Raw genomic sequence first — 26116 nt, 5'->3', positions numbered from 1 at the left:
TGTTAGTAGGCGATAGAATTTTAGTAGCAGAGAAGACTGAATTTTTAGATTTTCACTTTTTGGTAAGATGGACAGAATGCTGTTTGGAAGTGAGGAGATTTATTTTACGAACAACATCGTTGTTTAATTATAATTTTATTCATCATTATCAACCCATATTCGGCTCACTGCTGAGCTCGAGTCTCCTCTCAGAATGAGAGGGGTTAGGCCAATAGTCCACCACGCTGCGAATGCGAACAATGCGCACAATGCGAATTGGCAGACTTCACACACGCAGAGAATTAAATAAATTCTCTGGTATGCATCCTTACTAGCGGTACCGATTTCAATGAAATAAAGGTGCACGTTATCAAGCTAAGCTTTTTTCTCTAAAAGTAGTTTCTGAGCTTAAAACTTATACAGGCAGAGGCATGTGTTTCAAGTATCTTCTGTTGAGTTTATAAACTGCCGTTGACATCAAATTCCATCAAAACCGTCCAGCCGCTTTTGCGTTATTACTAGGTAATAAATATGGAAACATTTAAGTATTGAAACATTCTTAAATTTTTTAACGACCTCCGTGGCGCAGTGGTTTGCGCGGTGGATTTACAAGACGGAGGTCCTGAGTTCAATTCCCGGTTGGGCCGATTGTGGATTTCTTAATTGGTCCAGGTCTGGCTGGTGGGGGGCTTCGGCCGTGGCTAGTTACCACCCTACCAATAAAGACGTTCCGTCAAGCGATTTAGCGTTCCGGTATGTCGTGTAGAAACAGAAAGGGGTGTGGATTTTCATCCTCCTCCTAACAAGTTAGCCTTTCATCTTAGATTGCATCATCACTTACCATTGAGATTATAGTCAAGGGCTAACTTGTAAAGAATAAAAAAAAATATTATGGCTTCGACAGAACAACATTTCAAATGGAAGATAATAAACTTCCACTACAAGTGTCGATAACTAGTTCCCCAAGTAATTATATCTCCTCCAAAGAATGAGCTGTCAACAAATCGGCAATGGCATATTTTACGCAAATCGCTGTCGCAGAGGTTTTGAACTTGTGACCTCCATTGTCCACTGAAGTAGGTAGATACGAAGAAGTCCACCGTCCATACCTGTGCCGATTCGCGGATTCAAACTTAGAAAGGTTTTATTCTGGCAAGAAATTATACAAGGTTGTTGAGGAACAGTTGTGTTCTGTGCGCTGTCGGTCGCGCACGCCTCTCGATCGTTCACGTTGGATCAAGTGAAACTCCAATTTTCCCGTTAGTGCACCCGTTTGCTGCATTGGAAAGGATTTTTTGAGTGAGCATACTCATAATATTTCATATTATTTATACAACAGTCGTTATATTAGCAGTTAGTAGCTTTTTCGATTGACCTAAAGCTCTAGTAAACTCATACGCATGTACACGGTCCAAGATTTAAGACATGATATTTGATGGGTTAAATGAATTTCTTCTATTTCTTCATTTAATTAGTTCCGTATCCCTGTTATCATTATTCAACATATAAAGCATGTTAGGTAATTACACGTGATTAGTTTTGTTTTTAACTTTGCAAGCATTTTCATAATTTGCTGGATAAACAAATCGTTTGGCATCCAGTGTATAATTAATCAAGTCTTCAAGAGATTATTCATCGAACTGCGTTAATTTTCATCATGGTACACGGAAGCATTTACATTTAATTAATATAATTACATTATTTATATCATGTAATTAAATATATTATATTAGTTAGATTTATATCGATTTTTGCATTAGGTTTTACATACTGGCGAAGCTAGGTTATAAATATGGAAACATAGTAGCAAGTAGGCCATAGGTATTTAATCTATCTTAGCCCATTGAGAAACTTGTTTTACTTGCGGATTTGTAAGTGGATCACATTATGCATCTTTAAGGCCTAGTTCGGACTACTTTAGTATTTTAGTCGAGTATGAACGATTTTTGGGCGGTAAATCCAAAAATTGTCCGCACTCGACTAAAATACTAAAGTAGTCCGAACTAGGCCTTACATTGGTTCTGCTATAGATTTAGCTTTTTTAGCTTTTGATATATACATATATCAAAAGGAAATAGCTGATGAAATATATAGATTAGACTAATAGAAACCCAATTAAACTTTGCCACAATTTTAATCTGTCAAATTGTTTATATATATCAGACAAGTCCTTACAGCTGGCCTATTTACTAATTTGGTCTTTATTATCTATAAAAATAAACATCATATCAACTGAGATATGTCATCTACCTAATGTATGTTATCCACGAAGGGCTGTCAGTATAGCTTGGCGAGTTCGTTTGTAAAACTCCCGATGGTCCGAGCGGGTCGGTGGGGGGGGGGGGGGGGGCGTGTAGCGACGAATGAAAAATCCACGACTGATGCACCTCACTTCCCCGCAGTCTTTCCCCCCGTCGACCGCATATCATGGGAGTGTTATCAACGAACTTGCCAAGCTATAGGTACATACAATTATAAATAAGTAGTTGGTCTAGCTTATGTGAAGCTGGCTGGGTTGCGGTGCTTTATGAAATGTCCCCTTCAGTTCCTCAGTCATCAGGCGATGAGTCGAGGCACCGTGGGGTTTTAATCGGTTGAAGTCTGACATAACCTTCTTGCCTCCCTTGGCGAGAAGGTATCCATGAGGATTTCCCCACTTTAAAAAAAAGGCAGTCATGTGAAAGTACAAACATGGAATAACATTTTTAAAGTCTGGGCAGCGGTAGACTAACAGTGGAATTCATAGACGTTGTGGGGGTGCCCCCAGGGCATCGTTCACCCGCTGAGTGTCGAATTTAAACTCTATGACTTTGAGAATTTGACACTCAGCGGGTGAATGGTCCTCTGTTGGTGTCCCTGTAACGTCTATGAATTGCATTGTTAGTGTTCTCAGATCAAAGACGTACCTGCTCAAATCGCCTTTATCTTTTAATTCTCATCTAATATTATTTTGTAAATAAACTTACCCCTTTATTGCTCATAGCTGTCGCTCTACTTCGCGACAGTTGTACTTTTCTAACTGAATCTTACAAAGAAATGTGGTAATTCTGTCTTTCTGTAGTAGGCAATTAAAGAGTAGTTTTTTTCTGACCTTATTTTTATAAATATCTCTAAATCTGCTGTAGGTAGCAAAGAAATTTATTGATGTAAGGTACTTGTATATTACGAGGTAGCTACCTTTATAAATTATAGTAATGTTTATGTGCAAAAATTAGATGGGAAATAAAAATGATTTTAGCTCTCAAATAAAAAAATAAATATAATGGATTTGTTCCCTTACAAAATTAATAAAACAGTTGTTTTTGAATTTTTATGTATAAAATACTTCTGCAGACGTGCCTAGGTATAATTATGAAATTATGTTTTTAATACCCACTTCACGATCGTGTTCTTAATGCATAATACTTACTCGTATGTAACCAGGTAACATAATCTGGATACGTTACTGTTATGTCTATATACCTACCTACCTAACTGCACATTATTTGCTGGTGTGTATAAAACGTAATTAAAGTTAACTGCTTAGATGTTGCAGGTCGAAGATTCAATAATTACCTAAGTAGAGTACCTACCTTTAGTCTATATATCTTACCTATAACTCGAATGAAGGTCGTTGTAAATTGCAACCTTTTTACTATTTAACTAAATATCTATTGGTCCATGAATGGTTTTATCCAAGTTTTAAAATGGAAGAAATTTTTTTTATCACTCCAGAGTCCACTACAACTACGAACGTATTTTTTATTGATAGAACTTAAAGAAAATATAGAGTCGCATTGTCGGATTTGTAAAAACAATGTACTTTAATACTTTCCACGTATACGGTATACATAAACAACGGTAGGGACGCTTGACTCTTAATATAATTAGCAATTTATGGTGCTGCATGACTATTCTCTAACGATGTTTTGTATAACTCACAAGTGCGAGTTTCGAATTCACCGCTATCTATCCCATTCTACAGTATCGCGTTAAACAGAGAGAGATAGAGGTAAATTGGAAACTCGCACTTGCGAGTTTTAAACATATCGTTACAGAATACTTGAGCATTTACTTGTAATGAGCATTCGTGCGAATGTTACATCAGAGAAAAACACGAGAACATTTTAGCGTTCTATCGAGCTTTCTGGCGAGCATTCTAGCGAGCAGATTGGCTTGGAGCTTTTTGCCGAGCCAAGCTTCTGTCATCGTTTTGACGAGCATCGAATAGAGCGCAGAATTCTCAAGATGTTCGTAGCAATATTTGGCTCTATGCTTGGCTCGGCTCGTTGTTCAGTTCGACAAATATAAAAACAGCGAATGCTCGGTGTTCTGTTACAAGTGAAGTGCTCAATTCTATCAGCACCTATATACTTTAACATTTAACAAACGGATCCCTGAATCTAAAAGTGTTTGATAGACATGCTTTATAGAAACCTATGCAACAATCGCAGAGATAAACGAGGAAAATAAATCATTCCCAGTACACATTTGGGAGAGATAGGTGCCCTAAACAATACTAATTTTACGGATAGGTATGGCGAAACTATAAGGTGGTTGTGGTCTGCGGAACCCTAATCTTCTTACCCTACCCTAGTCTTAGTTAAATTAAAGCGTTTTATTTGAGGATGAAAAACCCTTAAAGATTAACAGCATTCTGGTTCATGGGCGGTCACCATTCCGTAACATTAAATGTCCAGCATGCTTGTACTTAGATATATCAGCTATAAAAATCAGCGACAAAAAGATAATAGGTCTTATAATTTGGCCATCAGGTTTTGCCAGTTACCTAAAGTTAAGTTAAGTTACCTAAAAACGGTTTTATAGTTCCTATACTTGTTACTTAGTTTACGTTTGTGTAAGTAGATATGTTGTACTTGTTTTAGATTAATTAATTTGGTATAGGTATTAGGTGCCTATGCTTACACAGTTTCTCATCTTACTCGTAGATGCATCATGCATGCATGATGAGTGTGCCATTTTGTAACAGGTTACGTATAACAGGTTAATCCGGATTTTGTACCTATATATCATTGCAGATTATTGTTGTACTCATTTATATCGCATAACTCGACACACTAACTGCCACATTTGTACCAGTAGTAAATACATTAGTTTATTAACTGATTACAAAAATCCTTTCACCAATGAAAAACTACATTATCAGCGAATAACATAGGCTATATTTATCCACGTATTCTCTGTATACATCGTGAGGAAACCTGCATCTGAGAATTTTCTTAATTCTCTGCGTGTGTGTCTGCCAATCCGCATTGGGCCAGCTTGGTGGACTATTGGCCTAGTCCCTCTCATTCTGAGAGGAGACTCATGCTCAGCAGTGAGCCGAATATCGATTAATTTCTTCACGATGTTTTTTACGTAGAGACTCGTGATATTTAATTTCTTAAAATGCACACAACTAAAAGTTGGTGGTGCATGCTCCGGACCGGTATCGAACTCACACCCTCCGTAATCGGGGGCAGAGGTCGTATCCACTGGGCTATCACCAGTTCTTTATTAAGTTCTTTATTGTATTCTTTCTCAATAAAAAGAAAAGGTAAAAAATATTAGTTAAGCATTTCGGCTCGTGAGCTGTGATAGCCCAGTGGATATGACCTCTGCCTCCGATTCCGGAGGGTGTGGGTTCGAATCCGGTCCGGGGCATGCACCTCCAACTTTTCAGTTGTGTGCATTTTAAGAAATTAAATATCACGTGTCTCAATCGGTGAAGGAAAACATCGTGAGGAAACCTGCATACGAGAGAATTATCTCAATTCTCTGCGTGTGTGAAGTCTGCCAATCCGCATTGGGCCAGCGTGGTGGACTATTGGCCTAACCCCTCTCATTCTGAGAGGAGACTCGAGCTCAGCAGTGAGCCGAATATGGGTTGATGACGTATTTCGGCTCGTATAAGTGGACTCGTGAACACCTTGAAGTTATGGAAAACACTCCCGAGCACCCTGTAGTGCTATTTTCTTGTCTTGTCTTTAGTTTTAAGCGTAACAGAAAAATGAATAACTGTGTTGCATCAGAGATGAATTCGAAGCTACCAAACACGATGTAAACACGGAAACACATTCGTGAATCGGCGCGGTTTGGTGTTGGGCAGGTACTCGCACGTACCTGTTACGTGCCGGTTACGTGACGGATGACTGCTGGCAGCGGTCACGCCAACAACGTAACTAGGCTAGTAAATAATATCAAACTTGTTTACTGTGCCGACGCCTCGCGGTTTCACCTGTGTTTCTGTTTAGAGATATTTTTTTTTTTCAATCAATCAATCAATTTATTTCTTTGCAGATACATGCATTATTTATACAGGTGGTCGGTAGATGTAGATGGTAAATGTATCTTGCCAATTAGGCATGCAAATTATTTATTAAGTATTTAATGATTCAAATGATTAAATATAAATTAAATTATTATTGTTAATTATTATATATTAAATTCAAATCATTTAATTTTTCAAAATCGGTGCAGTAGATCTAGAGATTACTACACAGTGGAGTGCACTTCAAACATGCATTAAAGCACTGCATACCCTAACAAATTATTTGGTAATGCTTATCCGATGCACATTTTCCCAGTTTGATTACATTGTCTTACGTGTGCATGTACCCTGATCTACAACCAGTGGCGTGCACATCATATATGCATTAAAGTACTGCATACCCTAACATATGTTTTTCTTTCTGCTTATCAAATGCCATTTTCCCAGTTTGATTAATTTTTCCTACTAGTGCATACACTGACAGACAACCTTATGCACGCCATTGTATACAACCTTATGGACGCCTCGCTACAATACTTTCGCTTTTTATAATATTAGTAATGATTTAGATGAAATTATCTCACGCTTGACCACGATCTCATCAGTTAGTACATAATATGATGTATAGAACTTAGAATGATATTATTTTTCGATTTTTAGTTTATTTTGTGTTTAAAGTCGGTTGAATTTTTTTTATTAACATTTTTTATTTTAATTTTTAACAATGGTAACATAAAAATATAATACAAAACACTATTAAAAATAAACCATTCCGCTGCGGGACATTTGAGTGCCCAAGCAACCGGTGGTCAGGGCTCCAGAGTGAGGAACCCCCTCACAATACGCGCCTTCTCAAGAATCACTGCCTTCTGTATCCGACTCTTTATTTAAGATGTTGGTCGAAGATTTTCGGACTATCGGAACAATAATAGTTGACTCAATATTCCACATGACGGTAATCTCGTGAGCAAGGTCCAAGTATATTTTACAAATTTATTATTATTAAATATAAAAACATTTGGTTTCTCTCTTAATATAATCACCATCTTCATCAACCCATATTCAACTCACGGCTGAGCACAAGTCTCGTAATTATTATTATCTATTTTAATTTATTGTATTACCCTACTTTTAGAAGATTAACATGTGTTTGGATCTCACAAGATAAATATTATACCGTTTTGCAGAACGGAACTTGGACACGAAACAGGTTTACTTGACCAAACGAAGCTGTTTTCTTATGAGAAATTATCACACTAGTATCCAAGCAATGTGAATAAAGTTACAACAGGTTCCTATGTAATGTACCTTGTCTATAGACCTATTATAGAAGCTGGACTGGCAACCCAGAACTAAAATTGTGACGTAGATTATACACATTTAAAAGACATGGATAACGTCTTATTTTTTTATTTTTTTGGAAGTCCACGCAAGAGGCCTATGTCCAGCAGTGGACGTCCATCGGCTGATAATGATGATGATGATGTTTGAATTGTAATTTAAACTTATTTTATTTGAATTTAATAAGCAATTGCAAATCTTGCGAATGCAATGAGTATTGTGCTTACTGCTTCCTTCGCTGATAAGGCTTATCGTATCAGTGCCCTTCCTGAGTTATTGGAATTTTATAAAAATAATATAATATTGTTTGTAAGTATTCGTAATTACTTCTAGTAAGTAGTCACTGTATTACCCCTTCGCAGAATCGGTCTATTAGATATTTTAGTCACTGGTGTACATCGATCTATTACACCGATCGAGCAATGATGTAGCAGATGTATATACTATAATTTTAACATCTTCTAGGCAATAGTGAATAGCCGACTCCTAAGCAATTCTTGCTTTTTTTTATTCTTTACAAGTTTGCCCTTGACTATATTCTCATCTGATGGTACGTGATGATGGAATCTAAGATGGAAGCGAGCTAACTTGTTAGGAGGAGGCTGAAAATCCACACTCCTTTCGGTTTCTACACGGCATCGTACCGGAACGCTAAATCGCTTGTCGGTACGTCTTTGCCGGTAGGGTGGTAACTAGACACGGCCGAAGCTCAAAAACTCTTGCAAGCGCGCTCCAAACAAGACCTCATCACTGCTTTTCATCAGCATGCTTGCCAAACACAAGCCAATTTTCATCACATTTCATTTTCATCAATTTTCATTACATTTAAAATAATTTTCCAAAGTACCAAAATATTACGCTTTTAAACAACTGAATAACAAATACAAATTGTCGTGTTTATGAACACGCGGGAAAGGCGAAAGGGATTTTATTATTGCATAAAACTTATAACTTTCTTTATATTAAAACTTATAACGTTCCGTAGTACAAAATTTCTACGTTAACTATTAACTTACGACAATATTTAAATGACGATCGAATTCAGTGTTCCCGACACCAGTGATGAGAAATATAGACAAAATTTCATCCAATGGCGTCAGAGTTGTCCTAGTCCCATCTCTCTCGTACCAACGCAATGAAAGAGATAGCGGTATTTCCGGTTGCGTCGCCATTGGTTGAATTTTGTCTGTTCCTCTTCACAAGATTATCTCGTTGGTCACACGCCACACGGACAGTTTGGGTTTTTACATCATTATTATTATACTTTAACAGCCCACGCAGGAGCTATAATCCTACTTCATTATAAAAGTAGAAGGGAGGGAAGAGGGAAGGCAGCTTACACCTTCCACACTGATCCATTTCGAATTGGCGAGCTCAGAGTGTTTGACTCTATTATCATCTCTATCAGTTAATGATAATGAATGGGACCGACGTCAATGCGCTCTCAGAGGCACGGCGGTTTAACATCATCGACTTCGTAACCATAGTCTTACAATTTTAATACCTACTGAAAAATGTTTGGAAATAGGAAACGCTCAGTATTTCATAGCTCGACTCAGAAATCGAACCCAGGACCTAGTGTTTCAAAGTATTATAGGCTGAGCACTAAAAACCAGTGAGGCTGTCATCGGATGTTTAATTTCATGGAACTAATGACCGATACGCAGTAAGGTAGGTAACACGTGCTACGTTTCGTTTGGCACAAAAACTAAACGTTTTTCTATTGTATTTTAATTATTTCGGTATCATTATCATTAAGCATGAAATTAAATACATTAGGAAATTGGTGGTAAAAAAATAAGGAAAAAATACAGAAAATATTAACATTTTCTGTATTTTTTCCTTATTTTATTATAGAACTAGCGGACGCCCGCGACTTCGTCCGCGTGAAAGTCGTTGTAACCTTTCAACTACCCCTATCCTACCCTACCCTACCTCTACCCTACCCCTACCCTACCGTATCCCAACCCTACCCCTACCCTACCCTACCACTACCCTACCCCTACCCTACCCCTACCCTACCACTCCCCTACCCCTACCCTACACTACCCCTACCCAACCCCTACTCTACCCCTACCCTACCCCTACTCTACTCATTAAGGCTGCACTTCTTTATTTATTCCTCCCACCGCGAGTCGGGTCGAGCGCTGCAACCGTTACACAAATATAATCCTTAAAGCATGAATTAGTATTCACGCGCAATGGTTTGGTGTTTCTTTACCGATTTTTATGATTCTTTTTTTATTGAATAGGTAATAATGTTAACTTTCTTATTAGGGATGAGTGATGAGTGTTATAAACATAAGAGTAGACAAATATAATGAGAAAGCTCCGAACTGCTAAGCTATCGGGAGTTACACGTGTTATTGTGAGTCAACCATAAAAGATAGACATATATATGCTGTTGTGTTTTTATAGATAATTTTAAGGAGAACATTTCCGTCATACATGATTTCTATGTAGCTTTAACCATTAAGGCTGTACACGCGATGTAAGCTTAAAAAATTGTGTAACTTCTCCCGTTTTCTCAACATTTCTCTTCACTGCTCTGCTCCTATTGATCGTAGCGTAATGAAAAGTATACTATAACCTGCCCAGGAGTATGTTGAATAATTGTACCAAGTTTCGTTAAAATCCGTCCAGTAGTTTTTGTTTCTATAAAGAACATACAGACAGACAGACAGACAGACAGACAGACAGACAGACAAAAATTTTACTGATTGCATTTTTGGCATCAGTATCGATCACTAATCACCCCCTGATAGTTATTTTGGAAATATATTTCATGTACAGAATTGACCTCTCTACAGATTTATTATAAGTATAGATGAGTGATGAGTGTTATAAACATAAGAGTAGACAAATATAATGAGAAAGCTCCGAACTGCTAAGCTATCGGGAGTTACACGTGTTATTGTGAGTCAACCATAAAAGATAGACATATATATGCTGTTGTGTTTTTATAGATAATTTTAAGGAGAACATTTCCGTCATACATGATTTCTATGTAGCTTTAACCATTAAGGCTGTACACGCGATGTAAGCTTAAAAAATTGTGTAACTTCTCCCGTTTTCTCAACATTTCTCTTCACTGCTCTGCTCCTATTGATCGTAGCGTAATAAAAAGTATACTATAACCTGCCCAGGAGTATGTTGAATAATTGTACCAAGTTTCGTTAAAATCCGTCCAGTAGTTTTTGTTTCTATAAAGAACATACAGACAGACAGACAGACAGACAGACAGACAGACAGACAAAAATTTTACTGATTGCATTTTTGGCATCAGTATCGATCACTAATCACCCCCTGATAGTTATTTTGGAAATATATTTCATGTACAGAATTGACCTCTCTACAGATTTATTATAAGTATAGATTTTGTAATTAGCGGTCCATCCCGGTTTCGCTTCGCAATTATGGGTCAGAATAATGAAAAACCCTTCTTTAGTGCTAAGCTAGGTGCTAGCCCCAGTAGCTTGGTTTGGACGTAAATATTATCATTCAGTTTATATTAATAGATACCTAAAGCAAAAAGTAGAAGGAGAATAATTTCAATAAAAAATACTCTCTTCTTGGTCGCATTCTTCATTGCTGAAGGTCGTGTCCGCACTGCAGTGCCTTCGATGCGTTGTTGACAATTCCCCTCCACACAGTCTGGAGCTTTTCTCATGGCTGTTGTTACATCTAGTTCCTCCTTCACCTTTCTACCACAGAACAGCCAGACGTCGCAAACGGTGGCACCCATATATTGTGGATGTCCAGGAAACTCGTACCAAAAGATTTGCATCTACATTTCTAATTCGTACAGCATAAATTTGGAATGCCCTTCCGGCGTTTGTGTTTCCTGACACATATAATTTGGACACCTTCAAAGCTAGAGTGAATAGGCATCCAACTTAGACCACATTAATGCTTACCATCAGGCTTAATTGTAGTCAAGCGCTGGCATATATTGCATAAAAACCGGTGGTAGAATCTTTACAAATAGTTAACTGACGTATCAAAAGTGCTTGTATACTGAGCCTACTTGAAATAAATGAATTTTTGATTTTTTTTTTTTGAAAAAAAGAGCCCAGTGAGTGACTTAACTTGGTCAGACCAGCGGGTAGGTGATCGGCCGCGTGGTCGTTTCCCTTCCACTTTACTCACCACTATTACTTTATCCAGGTTATCGGGAAGGCGACGGGCTATATGGCCAAAGTAACTCAAAATCCTCTGATAACATACAGTTGAAAGTCTAGTGGAAATGTGAAGCGCTTTGAAGGCGGTGCTAACCCAGTGATGTATTAATTCAAGCCATTAAGAATATCATAAAGATTAAGGTTTTTCAGACAGAGTTCTTTCAGGTATCTCTTTCAGTAAGGACTTAAATGACATGACAATGGGACCATTCCGGGATACCCTTTCAAACAAAAAATATTATAATTATTCAAATCGGTCCAGGCGTCTTCGAGTAATCGAGTAACATACACACAAAAAAAACATAGACTCGAATTGAGAACCTCCTCCTTTTTTTGAAGTCGGTTAAAAAGAGATGCAACTGGGAGAACTCCATCTCCATTAGACGATATTTTGTCTATTTCTCTTCACTTGGGTAGCATTCTAGGTCTCCATTAATATTAAAAGTTGTAGTGAATAATGCTTGAACAATAATAGACGTGACCTTTTCAGTTTCTTGTTCTTTGGAGCAAGTTAGCCACGGGAAATACATTGTTTATTTTTAACGTCTAGTAATGGTTCTTTGTTTCTTTAATAACAAGTGACAAAAAGTCGCAAACATTGCCCTTTATACAGCCAGTGAACATTCTGAACTTATTAACTAATTATAATAAGTCATTCAAGTAATGTTAGTGAAGTCTGCCAATCCGCATCCAGCGTGGTGAACTATTGGCCAAACCCCTCTCATTCTGAGAGGAGACTCGAGCTCTGCAGTGAGCCGAATATGGGTTGATAATGATGATGATGATGATTAACTAACTAGCCGACGCCTGCGGTTTCACCCGCGTAGTTACCGTTCCCGTGAGAATACGGTGATAATATATAGCCTATGACAATCACAAATAACGTGGCTTTCTAGAGCGAAAAGAATTTTCAAGATCGGTTCACTAGATCCAGAGATTATCCCTTCAAACATCACAAACTCTTTGCCTTATGCTATGCTTATTATATGCTTTATGGCTATTAACAATAAAGTATTTATAAGAAGTAGTTAACTAATTATCTTCACTACATATATGTGCATTGCTATGTATAAAGAAAGTTCACAAAGTTCAATTAACAATAGTAAATATAATGTCAGACGAGTTTTTATCAGTATCACCTACTGAACTTGCCCTGTATTTTTTTTCCGATAACTAATAGATGTCCTATTAACCTTAACCTACTGGGCTTCCTCCATTAATTTGTCCTGATCTACATAATAATTAAAACTGCTTCAGAATAATAATAATTGATTATAGATATTTGAGTGAATTGCTCTAAATTGCAACTAAATATAGTTCCTTTACTTCATAATCAATTTAGCTCGTTAAATATTCAAAATGGTCCCATGTAAAACAGGTTCGGATTTCTAAAAAATGGAATGGTTTGAATTAGCCCAATGGTTTATCTTCCCCATCCCCACTTCAGTCTCTCAGTCCTGATCCTATCGGGTTTGTCGACTGAGTGAGATCGGAGGGCCTAGTGGCAGTTTGATACTGTTACTATCGCGTCAACGTAAACGCGAATTTCTAAGGAATTGAAACAGCGCCATCTAGTGACACTACTGCACAACTGTTTCAATTCCATATAAAATTGCGTTTACGTCAACGCCATAGTAACAGTTTGAAAACATTGAAAACTCCCACCAGGCACTCAGTTTTCTATCTGAGGGCCTAGTGGCAGTTTGATATTGTTACTATCGCGTCAACGTAAACGCGAATTTCTAAGGAATTGAAACAGCGCCATCTAGTGACACTAATGCACAACTGTTTCAATTCCATATAAAATTGCGTTTACGTCAACGCGATAGTAACAGTTTGAAAACATTGAAACTCCCACCAGGCACTCAGTTTTGAATCTGAGGACCTAGTGGCAGTTTGATACTGTTACTATCGCGTCAACGTAAACGCGAATTTCTAAGGGTTCTAATTCCATATAAATTCGCGTTTACGTTAACGCAATAGTAACAGTACAAAAATATTGAAAACTCCCACTAGGCACACATATGCCTCCATGACCGTGATTGGAATCCACGTCTCAGTGATGTAAGAAGTTGGAGTTGAAACATTCATAAGGCAGTCACAATTCACGTTTTTTAACTAACTAACTTGCCCTGTTTTGATGTAATTAACACGCGATTACCGAAGAAAGTGTTCCGTGCGTTATGACCGAATGGATATTTGCATCGCTGAGCATCTAACGTATGACCGAAATTGATTCGTTGCAACAACCAGTTTTTAACTGTTGCGCGTAAATTGCGTGTTTCGTGATAAAACTATTTTTCAATTATGCAATCTGCTGATTTTAGGCGGTTCTATATGATTATATCAATCGGTAGTAATAAACTGGACTTTCTTTTAGGCTGCCAGTCCACCAAAGCGGCAGCGGAGACGCGAAATGGAGAAATATTAACCAATAGGATTGTACAAAATCTCCGCTCCTCTTAAGTGGACAGGGATTTGCGAGCTAGTTTAAAAAATCATCTAAAACCGGTAAGCGGAGCGGAGTAAAATAAATTAAATTTAACATATTTTATTTATTTAACATAGTCTGCAACTCCGCTCCGCATTAATCTGTTTCTCCGCTACGCTCCCTCGCTCCGCTTTGGTAGACAGGCATATGTACTATGCGATAAATTTATTCAGTTCGGTTTACTTTAAGAATTTACCCGAATAATAATTTTGAACTAATCATTAGTTTGTTGTTGTTAATCTACTATCTATAAATATAATCTACTAATTTTAATATACTTATTTCAAACGATAATTTTCTTTATTCGGTTCGCTATGTTTAAATTTCAAAAAATAATACAATTATTTTAACTAAGTAAGGTACTTTTAATTTGTGTGTAACTAAGTAAGTTGAACATTACGTGTACTTAATGTATTTTTCCTACAAAAAACACTCGGTAATTAAATTACATAGTTATACAACTTATTCAAGTGAAGTACCTAAAGCCCTGACACAATATGCTTGTTGTTTACATAATATTTATTATTGACAATGAACTTTTCTCTTTAATACTGAAGGCCTATAAATATTCCGCAGGGTCTACTTCTTTGGGTAAAATGTTTTATAAGTATGTTTGCAAAAAATATAATTACGTTACTTAACCTTGACCGATTCCAAGTTACCGTTAATTTCGATAATTCAATGAAATTACCTGAAGTATATAATTACAACCATTATGGAACTTTTTACGGAAGTTTGTAATAAATTGCAACCTTAAACAGTCCATTTTTGGTTCTTAACTTATTAATAATTCTTATAAGTACCTACATCATGTGAAAAATGGACATAATGTTTTACCAGTCTTTTTTATTTATATATTACACATAAGTATAATATTACATGTTTGTATGGATGTTTGTTGCTCTTTCACGCAAAACTACTAATAGATTTGACTTAATAGGAATGGAGATAAATTATACCCTGAATTAATAACACACAAGCTACTTTTTATCCTCGAAAATCCATGGTTCTCTCGGTATTTGTGAAAACTAAAGTCACGACGTCCGTTAGTTATTTAAATGGTCTATTAAGTTATCAAAAAATTGTACAATGTTCATATTATATACAGCATATAATATGAACATTGTACAATTTTTTGATAACTTAATAGACCATTTAAATAACTTGTGAAGAAAAGAAACAGTAGTAAAGATTAACGTTTAAAGGTCTAGCGAAGAGTTGCCACAAAGCTAAGAGTGAGTTTGGCGACTCGGAACATGATATTCTTTAGAAGTAAGATTTTTACTTCGCCCAATAATGGCCAAACGCTTGACTCCACCACGCCACCACGGTCCAAAGAACAGCACCATACGTATATGATACACAAGCCTTTTAGCTTTCATAAAATCGGGAAAACCATAGTCTAGGTCACCAAAGTCATAGTATAGATCATGAAAGTCATAGTACAGATCTTAGTGCATTTTATTCTTAGTCCATAAGATTCTTTATCGCTGACAATGTGTATCCCAAATTTCATTTTCGATGATTGAGTAGATAAAGCTCAAAAGCGTAACAAAGAAACATGCAAACTGACATTCTCATTATTATAAGGATTTTCTTTTAAATTGCAGGCGGCTCGCGGCACTAAGAGCAATGTCGGCGACAAAATATTCACACCCGTTCCTGAACGGCCTGAAGCCGATACCCGAGGATTACGAGGATCCAATACAGCAGATACGAGAATGGTGAGTAGTCTTACAAGATCATCGACATCATTACATAGACTTCGTCTGTTGTTAGACCTCCTAAATCCGACGCTCTCGCAAAATACGTTCTTAGCGGTCGTCGACTTAGATTACCTCTTTGCCAAACTTCGTTCTTTGTTCGTTAAGCGGTTTTCCAGACTTCGTGATAAGTTTTTATATATTTAGATTTTAACTGCTCACTACAAGACCAGACCTCCCACTTTTCAGGACGCTGAGGGAGCTTACACTATCACGCTACTTCAATGCAGTTTTGCAGGCTAAAATGCAAGATGCACTAGATTTAATTCCCATCAGCTAGGCTATTCTATAACGATATTTTTATAACTCGCGAGTGCTAGTTTCGAATTCACCTCTATCTCTCTCTTTCTAACAAGATACTATAGAATGAGAAATATAGCGGTGAGTTCGAAACTCGCACTTGCGAGTTATACAAGTCATCGTTAAAGAATAGCCATGCAGCTACCAGTGCTACTACTGTACCTAATCGTTAGTAAAACCACAGTAGATCGTGCTGTGGTAGTTTGTTTGGGTTAGTGTGCTAACCTGCAACCTTTTTTGGCTTGGAGAGCATGTTATGTTTTCATTGTAGTTCTAGACGCCCAAAAAACGTCCTTTACAACCCTGATGATGACATAACGAACGACGATGCTTCCTAGGCAACACAAACATAAGCTATCTAGCGTCTTCGCCGGCGAAGACGAGGTCCCCGATATATTCTGTCATCCGGACGTGGGCTTTTTAACTCACGATATCGGGGGCACCCGGACTGATGCATTCAGGCCAAAACTCCCTTCCTTGACGGCCCTCCAAGTTGTGGTCAGAGTCTTAGAGAAAGCGCCCTTAGAGAGTTTGGCTTACCCATCTTTGCTTCTGCCTTCGGGCCCTATCAGGCGATGCTTCTGCGCTCGCCTAAATCTCCCGGTGACGCTGCTGTGACTGCTGCATTAAGGAGCCAAAGGCATTTACATGATCTGAAAAAAGAGTATGTTTTTAGTCCCGATCATTATCACTAAAATCTGATAACGATCGTTGCAGTAAGCACCGCAACTGGCGACTGACATAGAAATCATAAATGTAGCAAAATAGATAAAGTACAGTTGAAATTAAAATGCTTATCAGTTTTAAACCGGTAATAGAACTGGGAATATTATACTACAAAAACTTATCTTCACAGTTCAGTTCCAAAATTTGGAGCAGAGTCAAACTGTGAAGCCTGGGATTCGATCCATTCATTAGACTGTTGGTATCTATACCTACCTTATTCCCAAAAAAATCGCTTATTTTTTTTATTTTAACCTAAGCATTAACATACGCCATAACTCGTTGCAAAAGTAAAAAAAAAAACGCGAGCAAATAAGTCGCGTGAATGGCATGCCATGGTCACTTTCACTAGCGAAATGGACTTAGAAAGCAAAATTACACAATACTACGATGATCGTACAAAACCTGCTCACGTCCTTACATGATTATACAGAAATACGATGTGTGTCCACGCATTATCACTATTACATGTATAATAAAATCTTTTTAACAAAAAATTTAATCGACTTCAAGATCACAAAAATAAACTAAAAAGCGAAAAATAACATCGTATGTGCTACCTTCTGATCACTTTGAAGGCGGTGCCAAGCCAGTGGCGTATTAATTAAAACCGTTTTTGAAAGAACTGTCTTTATATCCTAAAACTTTATGATTTAATCTTTATAGGCTTTAGTTAATGCATTACTGTGTTGGCATTGCCTTCAAAGTGATCAGAAAGTAGTAGATATTTTTGACTGTCTCCGTGGAGCACTCGTGTGCGCGGTGGATTTACAAAGCGGAGGACCTGGGTTCGATCCCCGGCTGGGCTGATTGAGGTTTTCTTAATTGGTCCAGGTCTGGCTGGGAGGCTTTGGTCGTGGCTAATTACCACCCTACCGACAAAGTCGTACCGCCAAGCGATTTAGCGTTCCGGCACGATGTCGTATGGAAACCAAAAGGGGTGTGGATTTTCATCCTCCTCTTAACAGTTAGCCCGCTTCCATCTTAGATTGCATCATCACTTACCATCACGTGATATTGTAGTCAAGGGCTACTGGTAAAGAATAAAAAAAAATTTAGCTCTGTTTTGAAGTGACTCTACCTATAGGCAGTTTTTTATATATTTTTTTTTTCGAGAAGCACCAGGTTGAGAGATATTGTGGATTACATTTTACTATATTTCACTTTCACACGTAACGGGCCGGTAGATACGGCCATTTACGTGTTATGGTCACAGATGAAGCATTTTCTACTTACTGTTTTGTAGTAAAAATTAGGTATCGTGAATCAAGTGATCTCGAAAACCGCTTTACAATACAAAGTTAAAATTTAGCAGGGAGGTAGTTTATAGTTATTGGACGTCCTCTGAGAACGGATTTTGCAGGAGGCCAGATTAAAAAGTCTAAGTCTAAGTCTATACGCTTATTTTCAAATATTATACAGAACCTGACATTCCGACCGATACCGTATCACATTCGGCTGGCTTTTTAATTTAGTCCGAGCAAAACGCACTGTAAAATTTAAAACATAGTTGGTCGTAAACATGAATTGGAGCATAATTTTGTATAACATCTCAAAGAAATTATATTATGCACTTTTTGTGTAACCTCAACTAGTTCTATTTATTTGTTGCTTTTATTCAAATTCACCCACGATTTTATACGACTTTTACTACTTCGGTATTCATTTGAATTTTGTATATTTCATGTCAAGTAGGTCAAGTACAGTGTACAAAGACGAACTTTTTTTTTTTTTTTGCTTTGCTTTAGCGTTGTTTCTGTTTTTCACGTGTTTTGGGTGACTATTGTTCGCAAATAATGGACGTTGTGGTATTTTTATAGTATAAATATTATGTCTATTTATATTATGATTTCAGTAGCAAAAATAAAGGTTTCATTATCAACCTATATTCGGCTCACTGTTGAGCTAAGGTATCTTCTATGAATGAGAGAAGTTAGGCCAATAGTCCACGCTGGCCCAATGCGGATTGGCAGACACACGCAGAGCATAAAGAAAACTCTCTTGTTTGCAGGTTTCCTCACAATGATTTTCCTTCTCTGTTTGAGACACGTGATATTTAATTTCTTAAAATGCACATAACGGAAGGTGGAGGTGCATGCCCCGGTTCGAAGCCACACCCACCGGAATAAGAGGCAGAGGTCATATCCACTGGGCTATCACGGCTCCAAATGGTTTATAATAATATAATTACCTTACTTTTGTAGCTCACGGAATTATCTACTTTAACCTAAATCTACTTTAAAGATACTTTCGCTTAATATCTAGGACAAAAATCATCAAGACTAGCCTAAATCGTTGAACCCGGAATGATTACCTACTGTTATAAACGGCAAGATAAATAATATTTTATCTCGCTGAAGTAGGTACTTGTATGTTTTCGAAGATTCTGTGCCATGATTTTTCTGTAAACTGCTTCTATTTTAGTGATAGGGTAATCCTATGGATCCTTCAAATAATTGAACTAAATGTTTTGACGGCCTCCGTGGCGCAGTGGTATGCGCGGTGGATTTACAAAACGGAGGTCCTGGGTTCGATCCCCGGCTGGGCAGATTGAGATTTTCTTAATTTGTCCAGGTCTGGCTGGTGGGAGGCTTCAGCCGTGGCTGGTTACCACCCTACCGGCAAAAGACGTACCGCCAAGCGATTTAGCGTTCCGGTACGATGCCGTGTAGAAACCGAAAGGGGTGTGGATTTTCATCCTCCTCCTAACAAGTTAGTCCGCTTCCATCTTAGACTGCATCATCATTTACCATCAGGTGAGATTGTAGTCAAGGGCTAACTTGTAAAGAATAATAAAAAAAAAAATGTTCTATTTAAAAATGGTAATGTTTAGTCGTGAAATTGTAACTATCATCAGTTACGAATACGATACGGGTCAGCAAAACTGAAGAGATGTTTTTTAATTTTCAGGATGAAGAGTCAGCCGCACCTACCGTATATATCAGACGAGTACATTGTCCTGTTTCTGCACTCAAACTACTGCAAGATCAAGGAGACCAAAGACACCATAGAATGTTACTTTACTTTGAGAAACAACTCTCCTGACATATTCACCAACCGCGACCCGCTGTTGCCAAAGAATAAAACTATTTTGGAAATCACGTAAGTATTCTAATATTATATAGTTATATTTGCAAAACTTAGACTCTGCATACATAGTTTTACATACTTATGACTCTACAATCTACATACATTATTACCAAACGTTTCGAAAGTATTTGTAAACTAAGCCTAATAGTCAGGGATCCCTAGAACATTTTGTACACCTAATTACTAACAAGTCAACAACCTAATTTTTGTGAGTAGCTTCATCTCGATGAGACTATCAATTTCTTTATTTACGAAAATTCTTGATTCTGGTAGCTAACTGAGTTACCAGGAAATGAAAATTTCAGACGGTCGGAACGAGATAATGTACCACGCAATTTGTAGGACAATGAGCTGTTAAATTGTATAACTATTAATTAAGCAACAGTAAAAAACAGCTGGTTAGTAACATTTACTCCTTTTGTAGTTTTTCTACCACTGAAGTTAAAAGTGACGATCATATTAATAAAATAAAAGAAATGAAATCTAAAGAAGAACATGCATCATTCTTTGATCTTTTTATTTCATTGGCATTCACAAAACTGTGTCAACGTAATTCCAAAAATTTATAGGCTTTTCAATCAAGCGATGATATCTAAACTTCAGCCAAAAAGACGGTATATCAAATAGGACTATTGTTATGTTCAGACTGCAGACATCAAGTCTAGACTGTAGATTAGCAATATAGGGGTCAGTGGACTAAATAAGTACGATAGTATGGAATGGGTCTTTAATATGCTCAATGACCGGCTGAACCTATTTGATCTATTACTGATATTGCATGCAGTTGCATATGAGTCAACTGGGTGATATTCGCCCAGTGTCTCAGTATAAAATACTATCAATCTACAATATGATGACTGTTATACATATATATTAAAGTAAAAAAATATTGATTATTAATAATGGGTCTCGATTGTTCTCTGATTTGCTTTTTACACTTCTGAACTGAACTTTATTTTTTCGTTTTAGTTTTTATATCTTACGCAGTCGTTAACGTTTCATGTTTTTGAACCAGAATTGCTAAACATATTTAATTAAAATCCTCCTTCATTCTGCAAATAAATAATCAGCTTGATTTAACAGTGTCAGAGGTTAATATGTATTAGCATACAATAAATTAACAAACGTTTGTGTAACAATATAGATAACTACCAAGTTTGTTTTCCACGTTTTAATCTTTTTATATTTAAGTACCATACAAAAATAGATAAACGTAAACTATTTCCATTTATATAAAAAAAAACTAAATCAATAATGCCTCTGTTGATCGCCAAATACATTAACAAGATACCTGTCGGTTACCTTACTTTACCTTATCAGCCGATAGACGTCCACTGCTGGACGTTGTTGCCTCTTGCATGGACCTCCAAGCATAACGATCTCGCTGAGCTATGCTAGTGTCTTTGGTTCCTCTGCGGATCTCCTCATTCCTGATTCGATCACGCAGAGAAACTCCAAGCATAGCTCACTCCATCGCCCGCTGAGTGACTTTGAGCCTTCTAATAAGGCCCATAGTCGTGACTATGTCGGTTATCTTTATTATAAAAATAAATATGTGTTTTAAAGCAAATGGGTGTTTTATAGATTAACACCTGTATATACCAGTAAATCTTAATTCGTTTGTTTTTCAGGCAAATGGTAGCCCTGCCAAAGCTATCCTCCGAGGGTTACCACATCCTCCTGTATCGCTTCTGCGACACAGATTACAGCAAATTGAACTTTGCGGATGCTGTACGGGTGTTCTGCATGTTCAATGACATCAAGCTGTCAGAAGACAAGTTGTCTGAGGGCTATATCGTCATCTTCGACATGAAGGGATGCAGCCTTGGACACCTTACGAGGGTCACTCTACCCGCGTTACGGGCTTTTATGGTTTATATTCAGGTATGTTTATATCATTATGAGCTGAGCTTGAGTCTCCTCTCAGAATGAGAGGGGTTAGGCCAATAGTCCTCCACGTTGGCCCAATGCAAATTGGAAGACTTCACACACTCTGGTATGCAGGTTTCCTCATGTTGTTTTTCCTTCACCGTTTGAGACACGTGATATTTAATTTCCTATAATGCATACAACAGAAAAGGAGGTGCATGGCTCATGGAGACCAATGGGCTATCACGGCTCGGTAAATGTTTATATATTTCGATATTATATTTTATACCCATAATTCTAATTCTAAGAGGTTTGTTGGTCGTTCAATAAACATTAAGAAATATAAAAAAATATATATGGAAGCCGGAAGTAAAGTATATTTCGCAAATTACATTGGAAGTAGCGGACGCCCGCAAATCCGTTCACGTGAAATTCTGATTTTATAAACTACCCTAAAACCGTAGATTTCTCTGGGATAAAAAGTAAACCTTGAAGTTAGATATGCTCCAAGGTCCAATTAAAATCTATACTAAATTTTGTTCAAATCGTTTTAGCAGACTCAGAAGTGACTACAAAAATAAGAAAACTAATGTCGAATAAAGGTTATGATTCATATTTGTCAGGACAACTTAATTAGCAAATCAAACTGTAACTAAAAAAAGACCCTAGAATGGCAGAGCTAACCTTGAGTGAAGTCACGCACTTGTAAACGATGTGTGTAGGGTTAAAGGTACCTTTGATTGTATACAAACACTCCCCTTTTCCACTCAAGTCACTCTCCCCGCCTATCCCAAGTAATACATAAAGAATTACACAACAAGAGATGTGGACGGCTCGAACGCCACGAGCACACTGAAGCCGTCCGTACCGCAAGTCGTTGCAACGCGGCGATAACAACGCGGCGGTTTACCTGTGGTGAAGGTAACATACAGACATAAGGAGACTCATTTTCGCGTTTATAATTTATGTATGGATGTATGGATGCTTTTAGACATGATTAGGTATCAAAAAATAATGATAGAGCTATTTACCATCAAGGAGGAGAAAACTAGTTGATCCCTTCACATTTGTAGTAAATGGCTGCAATGATTGGCAAGTTTATGCTTCGAAAGTTCGAATCGTCTTTCAAATGAAAATAGCTTTCTGTGGATTTAACGACATGCCATTATTTATCGATTAAGTATCAAAACATATACATAATCTTTACATAATATATAGGCGTCAAAGATCAAAACGTTTTTCAGACAGTTTATGTTACGTAAAAATTACTGCTTGTCGGTTGGTTGTCATTCACTTTTTTAATGAAAATATAATAGTTTACCTATTTGTTTGTTTCTATCATATAGGGCCTTTTTAGGGGAAAATTTCGCAGTCTTGACACATTAGTATGCTCATATTTATACGACTTATAAGGGCGAAAGCCCTAACATCTCCGATGCTCCTGTTTCAGAAAAATACTTGAGGGATTTGTCGGGTTTGACGACTTTTCAATGAAAAATGGTTTATTAGGACTTCAATATTTATTTTAATTTTTAAATTATCTTATTTTTCTGATAATTTTCTAAGTGGTTGGTCTCTAGTGCTTTCCCGTACTTTGCAACAGCCGTCTCCCATTCATAGAACAATAATATGTCAAGATATAATTGAACTAGGTATATAATATCTTAAAATAGTTTAAAAAACTAAAAAAAACACGTTTTTAGCACGCACTAAAAATTACGAAATTGGATTTAAGTCACGTGACTATTTTTTCCGTATTCCTGAAAGCAATTCCTTTCAATTGTATATGATATGGATATAAGTATCCATATTATGGGGGTGGAATTCAAACAGTCATTCCGCCATCTTGGGGAGGCCACCATATTTAATTTGTAATGACTTAACTTAGTTAGTCATGTATTGTGCAAAATTTCATCCTTATCGAAGATCGGGAAGTGGGTCAAAAGAAGATTCCAAAATTCGTCTTTCTTACATAGTTACAAGTGATTGGGGAGGCTGCCATATTGGATTTGTGATGACGTTTCTTAGATAGTCATGTATCGTCATCAAAACTCAGAGTGTGTGCAAAATTTCATCCTAATCGAAGATCAGGAAGTGGGTCAAATTAAGATTACAAGTTTTTCTTACATAGTTGAAGCTAATATAAAACGTAAAAATAAGAAAAACTTGCCTTGGCCTGTTTATTTGATTGATATGAATAGTTTGTTTATTGTTTCAGAACGCACACCCGTGTCGTCTGAAGAAGATCCACGTGGTCCACACGGTGTCGTTCATCAACCAGGTGATGTGTCTCGTGAAGCCGCTGATACACTCCAACCTGCTCAACCTGCTCAACTTCTCCTCGGAAGGCCCCGCCTCAGTAGTTGACGTGGAATGCCTGCCCGAGGACTACGGCGGCGCCCAACCACCCGTCAAACAGTTACACGAAGAGCAACGCAAACTTATGGAGACGGACTACAAAGATTGGCTAATAGAGTCAGAGATATTCAAAGTTGACGAGAAGAAACGGATAAAGAAGCCCAGCAAAGGCATGTTCGCAAGTTTTACTAGTAGTTTTAAGAGCTTGGATATTGACTGATCTATTATAGTCTGGCACGTTCGTTGATTACACTCCTATGATATGCGGGCGACGAGGGGCAAGACTGTGCGGGTGTGAAATCGTGCATGCGGGGAAGTGAGCCTTAGTCCCGGTCCGCTGCCGCATTGGAAGTGTTACGAACGAAGTTGCCAAGCTATTAGTATCAACAATCCAAAAATAAAAAAAAACATCACTTGTAAATATTCGTATATGTAAAACGGACTGATTGTATAGCGTGCGTAGATAATATTGATTACAGTTCGTGCGCTGTAGCATGGGGCGGGTGACAATTCGATTCACTGTTGAAAGTTTGCCGCGATTTACGATAATAGTTTGTATTACGTGCGTCATAAGGCAACTGTCACTCGCACCATGCTACAGCGCACATAGTACAGTTTATGGTAGAAACACATTGTTAACACAGAGGTACCCAATTCAAATTAATAGGTAGGTAATTGTACAGATTTGCGACGGACAAACTTACGATTAAAACTACTAATTATATTTATTAGGACTTCTTAAGGTCTTTATATATTTTGATAGCGATATTTTATGGAACATAATTATGAGGATGAGATGCACTTTTAGAGTGTTATGTACCTAAAAAGTTAGGGTAAGGTAACCTTTCAAAAATGCATGAGGGTTATGTACCTAACAAGTTAGGGTTAGGAAACCATTTACCATCTTTTCCACTTGAAACTCTATCGTGTTGAGCATGGAAAACACGCGAGTTTTCAGTTTTCTATTGTAAACCAATCGATTTCTGAATAACTTTCACGTGTACCACTCTGCTTTTATCGTTTTGGGCGTTGGTAACCGATACTCATTGTACTCTTTGCGTCGGGTGCGCCGTTGGACAAGACAGTATGTTTCTATCATTATACTTGTAACTTTTGTTCTATAGTTCGCACGCCGAATGATGATCCCTGTGACGTTTCAACTGACAGTTGTATTAGTGATGCGAAACAATTTCATAACAGTCATAACATAAAGTCGATAACAGCTTGACGACGTAACTTTTGCAGCACGTGTGCGTGCTGACATTTAAATTTCAACTGTCAGTTGAAACGTCATAGCGATCATCATTCGGCGTGCGAACTATAGTAGTTATATAATATTAGTTTCCTTTAAACGACTATGATTTATAAATGTTTTTAAGCACAGGTTTCGAAACAATAATATGATATGCTATTTGATAAACATTTATAGAAATTTGCTCAAATTTGCGTTTAATATGTAAATATACATTAATGATATATGTACCTACATATCATGTAAAAATATAGCAAGTAGTACATTTGTACCTTTTATAAATTATTCTTTATCACTTTATGACTCTATGATAGAAAATCAAAGATCAACCTAAAGTTCTAACACATATGAACGTGACATAATAAAGTAGTAGGTAAACTAAACGAAATAAAGATATTAAAGCTAGTTAAGTTTATTTAAATCTCACGATTAAATTCTATTGCAAAGAACGGTGTCGGTCTAGGGAAAATAAGTTATGTCCAACTAAACAGGTTTTTTTGTGGAACTACCTATATACAA

General features: G+C 37.2%; 1 protein-coding gene across 1 annotated transcript; it reads left to right on the top strand.

The window, feature by feature from the left end:
• The first annotated feature begins 1118 nt into the window (after positions 1–1118).
• On the top strand, positions 1119–26116 carry LOC112051555 (clavesin-1). The gene is made up of 5 exons (XM_024090245.2): positions 1119–1278; positions 15853–15966; positions 19939–20130; positions 21750–22002; positions 24206–26116. The coding sequence occupies exons 2-5, from the start codon at positions 15875–15877 to the stop codon at positions 24563–24565; spliced, it is 897 nt and encodes a 298-aa protein (XP_023946013.2). The 5' UTR covers positions 1119–1278; positions 15853–15874; the 3' UTR covers positions 24566–26116.

The sequence above is a fragment of the Bicyclus anynana genome, chromosome 8 (genome assembly GCF_947172395.1).
Source record: "Bicyclus anynana chromosome 8, ilBicAnyn1.1, whole genome shotgun sequence".
NCBI lineage: Eukaryota > Metazoa > Arthropoda > Insecta > Lepidoptera > Nymphalidae > Bicyclus > Bicyclus anynana.
Note: the sequence above shows the minus strand (reverse complement) of the source record. Positions and strands in the feature narration are given on the sequence as shown.

Coding starts and splice junctions, on each gene's coding strand:
- LOC112051555 (XM_024090245.2), top strand. CDS start 15,875: ATGTCGGCGACAAAATATTCACACCCGTTCCTGAACGGCCTGAAGCCG. Junction 15,967..19,938: donor ATACAGCAGATACGAGAATG/GTGAGTAGTCTT, acceptor TTTAATTTTCAG/GATGAAGAGTCAGCCGCACC. Junction 22,003..24,205: donor CTTTTATGGTTTATATTCAG/GTATGTTTATAT, acceptor TTATTGTTTCAG/AACGCACACCCGTGTCGTCT.